This window comes from Clupea harengus, chromosome 24 (assembly GCF_900700415.2).
Source record: "Clupea harengus chromosome 24, Ch_v2.0.2, whole genome shotgun sequence".
Lineage (NCBI taxonomy): Eukaryota > Metazoa > Chordata > Actinopteri > Clupeiformes > Clupeidae > Clupea > Clupea harengus.
Window position 1 is genome coordinate 9,567,686 of NC_045175.1, and position 7,500 is coordinate 9,575,185.

Sequence of the window (7,500 nt, forward strand, 5' to 3'; positions counted from 1 at the left end):
CGAGTGGCTCATCTCCACCTCCAAGCACCTGCTGATGTACCGGGCGCTGGGCTGGCAGCCGCCCACTTTCGGCCACCTGCCGCTGCTGCTGAACCGGGACGGCAGCAAGCTGTCCAAGAGGCAGGGTGACATTTTCATCCAGAGTTTCGCCCACAAGGGGGCGCTGCCCGAGGCACTGCTGGACATGGTGACCAACTGCGGGTCGGGGTTTGAGTGGGGTGAGTGAGGGGAGAGAGGGAGGGGAGGGCGTTTGTTGTCTTTTGTTGTTGTTGTGTTGTTGTTGTTGTTGTGTATTTGTAAATGGATGGGGTTAGTTTGTTATCGAACGGTGCCTTACTTCTATCCCTTCCCACGTTCCGCTGATGTGTTTTATAGAACCGCCTGCATTTTTGTGGAGTTGTGTGCAGTTATTTACTGTGAGAAAGAGATAGTGAGAGAGAGGAGAAACTCTGGATTTATGCATGGCCACGTGCGAGATGGAGAAATTCAGGGTTTACAACTGAGTGAAAGAGGGAGTAGTGGGCATACGTTTTGTGTGAATGGACTGGTGTGTCACGCTCTGTTTGGCTATGTTTTTGTGTGTGTCTGTGTGTGTGAGAGAGGGAGAGGGAGGGAGGGAGAGAGAAAGAAAAAAAGAGAGATACAAAGAAAGAAAGAAAGAAAGAAAGAAAAAAAGAGACACAGACAGACAGACAGACAGACAGAGAGAGAAAGACAGATGTGTTTAGTCAGGATTTCTCAAATTCCTTTGGGGATTAAGTGGTCTGTATTCCACCACAGTCTAATGCAGGCATGTGAGAGTATGTGTGATTGTCCAGTGTCTCTGTCTCCCAGGCAACCGCATGGGACGTAAACTGGACGAGCTCGTCGCTGAGTTCAACGAGTCTAAGATCACAACTCACTCTGCCCTTCTGGATCTGGACAAACTACCAGAGTTTAACAGGTGACAGGAACCATACTGCACAACCGCGTAAAGATCTGTAGGACTGTGTGTGTGTGTGTGTGTGTGTGTGTGTGTGTGTGTGTGTGTGTGTGTGTGTGTGTGTGTGTGTGTGTGTGTGTGTGTGTGTGTGTGTGTGTGTGTGTGTGTGTGAGGGAAAACCATACTGCCCGACCATGTAAAGATCCGTAGGATCTGCATTCAGCCTTTTATTGTTTTGTTTTTCAGTGATGAAAAGTGGAGACTAAAGAAATTGTCCTTAGTCTTTATTAAGTGTGTGTGTGAGAGAGAGGAAAGTCATTGTTGGAGAAGGAGATTTGTAGGACCATTTGTAGGGCTTTGTGAAAAAAACGAAGAAAAAAATAAACAAAGCAAATTGAGTGTTTGTGAGTGAATTTTTTTCCTAATATTTCTGTTTTGAACTGTAGACATACATTACCTGTGTGTGTGTGTGTGTGTGTGTGTGTGTGTGTGTGTGTTCTGCAGGATCCACCTCTTGCACAGGATAGATGATGTGGAGCGTGGTCGCCACCTAGTGGAAGAATTGAGGGAACATATCAGGCAAACGTTTGGCCCACAGGTCCAGGAGCAGGATGTCTTAAAAGAGGACTACATCCAGCGGGTCCTTCACCTCAGAAAGGTACTACCATGACTACACCACTAATCTTTCTTACAGGAATAATCAGTCACTCCAGAGCATGTAGAGGAAGCAAGCAAAGAAGACTCTACTTCCTAACACATTAAATAGAACTCTGACAGACTCTAGAATTGTAAATATAACGGCCAGCCTTGCATACAAACTAGGTTACAAAGCATACAATGTTTTTTGTAATTGTAATCAGTGAAGAGTATTCAGTAATCACTATGGAATACTTATGAGTAGTCGTATGGAATTCTCCTACTACTAGTAATCCTGTGGAATCATCCTACTATTAGTCCTATGGAGTCATCCTACTAGTAATCTTATGGAGTATTGTATTGTACTTCGCTTCCCATCTGAAGTGGTTGCAGCAATATTGTTTGGCCTGTACATCAGTCACAAGTATCCTATGGAATACTATATTAGTATCACCATCAAGACACACATGGTTTAGGGTCCAATCTAAAGTGATTGCAGCCATATTGTTTGGCCTTTGCTGTCCAGGTTCCTTCTCAGTCTGTTTAAAACACCTAGAGAGTCTTGTTGTGGCACAGTGACAATGTCCCATGACACATTTGAGTAGCTTGGAGTCATTACTCAGTCCTGCTGGCCGCCTTTGCACCCGTCCCACTCATTCTGTGTCTGCTGAAACAAGCGAGAGCAAAAACTCTTCAAAAGACACCTGTTTGCATCGCACGGCTTTACGGCAGAATGATCAGACTGGGGGAAATGAAACAGAACACCGCCCACGCTGTCTTGACCCCTGCTGCAGGTAAAAGGAAACCATGGTTCCCACTCACCTCACCACTGATAGGTCACGCATACAGCTGAGGCCGCTCTTAAGAAACAAAATGTCATGAAGATGACAAAGTTGCTCCTCTCCTCCTCCTCCTCCTCTTCCTCTGATCTCTCTCTCTCTGTCTCTCTGTCTGCACTGTGAGACTGAAGCATGTTTTTTACAGCACTTTTCTCCTCACCACAGCACTTTTGACTATTTTAACCTTGAACAGCACATTTTTGGCCCTGTCCCTCACTTGGCGAGCTGCTTTGAATAAAAGCATCTGTGCCTCTCGCAAATGACTAAATTCAAATACAAACCCTTTGGAAGCAATGGCAGAAGTTGATTCCCAGAATGCCATATCATCATAATCATTATTTATTCAGGGAGAATTGACTGAGCACAGGGCTCTTTTGCAGCAATGCCCTGATTGAGGGTACATCATGAGCATGCCTAGTTCCTATGACCTTGTACTCTATCAGATAAAGTGTGTAGGCTATCAGAGGTTGAACTGACCCATTGCGGTGCTGTGGGTCTCATTGACTAGGATTTTGAAACAGTGTGATATTCACTGATAATTAAGTTCACTGACTTAGAATGGAGGTGTGTATATGTACTGAAAACCCCAAACCCTTTTCCTATTAAGATACCTCGTTTCAATGAGAGTTATAAGACCAGAAGTGTATGGATTGGGGAAATGATTATTATTTTATTATATTATTGTTATTATGATAATGATGATTTCCTTTATTATTATTTCCCTATATATTATATTATTTAACTAACTTTATAAACCCCAATGGCCAGTTATATGGGATGGGTCATTGGCAGATGTTTTGAATCGATTGTTGGCCCAGTAGCAAAGTACCTCAATCTGAACTGAATGGAATTATGGTTTAGGTGTTGAGCTTTTATGGGGACTTGGTTGAAAAGTCATAAAGAAACTGCAGTCCGTCTCTGTGGGTTTCCTCAGTCGTCCTTTTTGATGAATGACCTTGACCTTTTGACCTTTCTCCCCCCGCCCAGGGTCACATTTCCTCCCTGCGTGAGCTGGTGACCCCTACTTACGCGTATCTGTGGATCAGGCCGTCCGTATCCCGGCAGCAGCTGGAGGAGCTGACGTCAGAGGCCCAGACCATCACTGCTCTGGTGTTACAGTGAGTTAACCACTGGACTAGTGAACATAAACAGACATGGAGGTTACCGTGGGTTACCAATGGATTGTAGGCACAGACGGTTTGTGAAAGAAGTAAAAACATGTATACATAAACAAAACAAAAAAGCTAGCTACTGGGAACATGCCTACTGGGAACATGCCTACCAGCCCATGCCTGCTGGAGGTAAATTAGAAGGGGCAGACCTGTCAGTGTTTTTGTAGTTGAGTAATCGCTCATTGGCATATTCTCAGTAGTGAGTTCTGTACTGGAGTAGTGAAAATAAACAAGCAGTGCAGATATTGCTGTGTGTGTGTGTGTCTGTGTGTGTGTGTGTGTGTCTGTCTGTGTGTGTGTGTGTGTGTGTGTGTGTGTGTGTGTGTGTGTGTGTGTGTGTGTGTGTGTGTGTGTGTGTGTGTGTGTGTGTGTGTGTGTGTGTGTGTGTGTGTGTGTGTGTGTGTGTGTGTGTGTGTGTAAATGTGATACTGCTATTACATGCGTATTTACATGTTTGTCTCTCGTGCACACACACACACGTTCCCTCTCTCTCATACACACACTCACTCTTTCTTTCACACACACACACACACACACACACACACACACACACACACACATTTTGTCACACACACACCCACCCCCTCTTTCTCCTACTCCCCTGTCTCACCCCCCATGTAGATTGATGGAGGCAGACCGTGGGAAAGCCCTGACCACGGAGGGGCTGAGCTCTGAGCTGAAGGCCGTGGCCAAGAAGGTGAAGTCCACCAAGTACAGCTCCGTCATGAAGCTCCTCAGACTGGCACTCAGCGGACAGCAGGTAGCGCACACAGCCTCTAATGAACAATACATCGCACACAGCCTCTAATGAACAACACATCGCACACAGCCTCTAATGAACAACACATCGCACACAGCCTCTCACAGACAACACATCGCACACAGCCTCTCACAGACAATACATCGCACACAGCCTCTCACAGACAATACATCGCACACAGCCTCTCACAGACAACACATCGCACACAGCCTCTAATGAACAATACATCGCACACAGCCTCTAATGAACAACACAACGCACACAGCCTCTCACAGACAACACATCGCACACAGCCTCTAATGAACAACACATCGCACACAGCCTCTCACAGACAACACATCGCACACAGCCTCTAATGAACAATACATCGCACACAGCCTCTAATGAACAACACATCGCACACAGCCTCTAATGAACAACACATCGCACACAGCCTCTCACAGACAACACATCGCACACAGCCTGTCACAGACAATACATCGCACACAGCCTGTCACAGACAACACATAGCACACAGCCTCTAATGAACAATACATCGCACACAGCCTCTCACACACAACACATCGCACACAGCCTCTAATGAACAATACATCGCACACAGCCTCTCACACACAACACATCGCACACAGCCTCTCACCGACAACACATCGCACACAGCCTCTCACAGACAACACATCGCACACAGCCTCTAATGAACAACACATCGCACACAGCCTCTAATGAACAACACATCGCACACAGCCTCTAATGAACAACACATCGCACACAGCCTCTCACAGACAACACATCGCACACAGCCTCTAATGAACAACACATCGCACACAGCCTCTCACAGACAACACATCGCACACAGCCTCTCACAGACAATACATCGCACACAGCCTCTCACAGACAATACATCGCACACAGCCTCTAATGAACAACACATCGCACACAGCCTCTAATGAACAACACATCGCACACAGCCTCTCACGGACGGCCGTGGATTCATCTCTGTATGCTATCGTAGACAGCATGACCATAGGATAGTACTGTAGTTAAAGCATCATCTGGCATGAGCATAGGAGAGTACTGTGGTTAAATAATCTGGCTTCGTGGTCACATAACCACCCTGACTTGTAAGTATTTTCTGCTACCCAAAACACTGTGTCCTCGAAGACTGTGAGAAGAAATTTGCTGAATTTGACAAAAGCATATTAGGTTAGAATTGCGGACCCTCACCTTTAATTGTGTGATGTGTCTTAGCAACCCATCTACGTTTGAATGGTCACAGTCAGACAAGGCAGATGGTCATGATCCGCTGTGTTTTGTTGCAGTCAGAGAAAAGCTCTGTGTATTATTTCAACATTTTTAAATGAAAGTTATTGAATAAATCAAATATTGAAAGGCATGTGCTAAATTGGCTTTTTTCGTTTTTGAAGCAGCTGAACCTTTTGATCTAGGGATTTTGCTACACCACCAACATTGCATTGATATTCTTTGGCCGGCTTATTTATAATTAATGTAACTATTAGACGCTAAAACTGTGAATGTGACTTATCTCTGAGCTGTAGCCTTCTTCTGACATGCTGGGAGGGGTTTGACATGTGACTTATATGTTTTGAATATTGTTTAAGTTATTAACTTGAATTTGTTCCTCCTTTTCCTCTGCCAGCAAGGACCAAGTGTTGCAGAAATGATGGTATCTTTAGGAAATGGAGAAACATGCCAACGTCTGCAAAGAGTGCTGCAACACTGATGGGGAAGGGGAGGTGGGGGGGGACTTTGTAAAAAGTCAAGTCTGTTTCCCCCTCTGAATGTATGTTTTTTTGTCTTATACTTCTGTAAACTAATAAATCATTGAATTGAATACATTTGGAATAAATGATGTATTGGATCTGTTTCATAGACTGACTGACTGAGTCATATAGACTGGTAATTGTCATACTAGACTGGTAATTGCCATACTAGACGGGTAGTTGCCACAGGTTTGTGAGCAGCCCATTGGATGCCAGCACCACCACCATCAATGTGAACACCATGGTCATAAGAATCAACGGACATGTGATGTAATTGAATAGACGGCAGCCTGAACAAACACTGCTGATCGCAAAAGGCCATTGGACTGGGGGCAGAGCTGAGGGTTAGTTACAGACAACAGTTAGTTAGCCAGACAGTTAGTTTTTTCTGTACTCATTTATACTTCTTTAGTCATTTTCACCAACCCCTACCATTTTTATAATGTTACCAGTGTGTGACATAAGTCTTAAATGCACTGTCATATTTCACCTTGAGAGCCTTCTTATACCGTGAACTTATGTTTACCGGCTGATATTTTTAATATTTTTAATGCCAAGGATATGCTTTAGAAGTGACAGGAATTGCTAACATTGAATGTTATTATCCACGCCGAGTTACACTTAAGATAATGCTGGGTCGAGAGCGGACCAGAAGGGGCACACCTTCAGTGGGGTGCCAACCAAAATCAACCAGTGGACGCTTGCTGTCTCGGCATTGGCAAAACCACACACTTCAGGCGGTCCGTTTTTGTACCAATAGTGGGCAAAACTAATTCGATGTGTTACTATAGCTCTAGTTGTTGCTATGACTCTGCATAAATTGTGACATTTTAGATACAGTCGTGTTTGAATTACTAGACCGAAGCTCAAGAAGATTTAAAAAGAAAAAAATAAGTGGCTATGGCGAGGGGGGCGTGGATGAGGTTTTTTTTGTTTTTTTTGCGTGACTTCTGAGCTAGCGAAATGTAAGTCACATGTTGCCGAGCAGAACTGGAAGTCGCTGCTGTGGGCGCAACAGTGTGATAGCAACCGAGACGAACATGGCGACAGGCGAGAGCACGGACACATTAGAAACTTGGCTGAGTATGTTTAAATATTTAAAATGTGTATATATCACCAGAAGTAGGCAGAACATATAGTTATTGTGGATGTAGCGTATATAGGCCTAGTTATTTATGCAGCGAGCACGTAAGCTTTGTTGTTATGGGGCTGGACGTGTCTAGTCACTGTCAGCGCAGCTGTCAAAGTTGCCACCTATGCGGCTTTTCTGATAAGTGGCCTCATCACACAATGTAATTTTGTGTGTCTTTAAGTGCATGCAGTTTGCCATGAAGTAGCCTATTTTGAAAATGGACACATTCACTTAATTCTTCCGCCTTTCTGGGAGCGAGCG

The 7,500-nt window shown here is 44.6% G+C and overlaps 2 protein-coding genes across 3 annotated transcripts in view; both read left to right on the forward strand.

Annotated features, from left to right (window-relative positions):
* The window catches only part of ears2 (glutamyl-tRNA synthetase 2, mitochondrial), a 9,269-nt gene extending 3,060 nt beyond the window's left edge, over positions 1 to 6,209 (forward strand). The window contains exons 4-9 of the mRNA XM_031562178.2: positions 1 to 218; positions 835 to 943; positions 1,427 to 1,580; positions 3,385 to 3,515; positions 4,191 to 4,329; positions 5,984 to 6,209. The exon at positions 1 to 218 is cut by the window's left edge and continues 258 nt beyond it. Coding sequence (XP_031418038.1) covers positions 1 to 218; positions 835 to 943; positions 1,427 to 1,580; positions 3,385 to 3,515; positions 4,191 to 4,329; positions 5,984 to 6,067 — 835 coding nt within the window. The 3' untranslated portion in view covers positions 6,068 to 6,209. The remainder of the gene's footprint in view (positions 219 to 834; positions 944 to 1,426; positions 1,581 to 3,384; positions 3,516 to 4,190; positions 4,330 to 5,983) is intronic.
* Positions 6,210 to 6,502: 293 nt separating this feature from the next.
* Positions 6,503 to 7,500, forward strand: part of LOC105895827 (ADP-ribosylation factor-binding protein GGA3) — a 14,109-nt gene continuing 13,111 nt past the window's right edge. The window contains exon 1 of one of the 2 annotated variants that reach the window (XM_031562177.1): positions 6,503 to 7,190. In XM_031562177.1, the coding sequence (XP_031418037.1) occupies positions 7,082 to 7,190 (109 nt within the window). In that variant the 5' untranslated portion in view covers positions 6,503 to 7,081. The remainder of the gene's footprint in view (positions 7,191 to 7,500) is intronic. The other variant, XM_012822516.2, reaches the window with a different exon arrangement.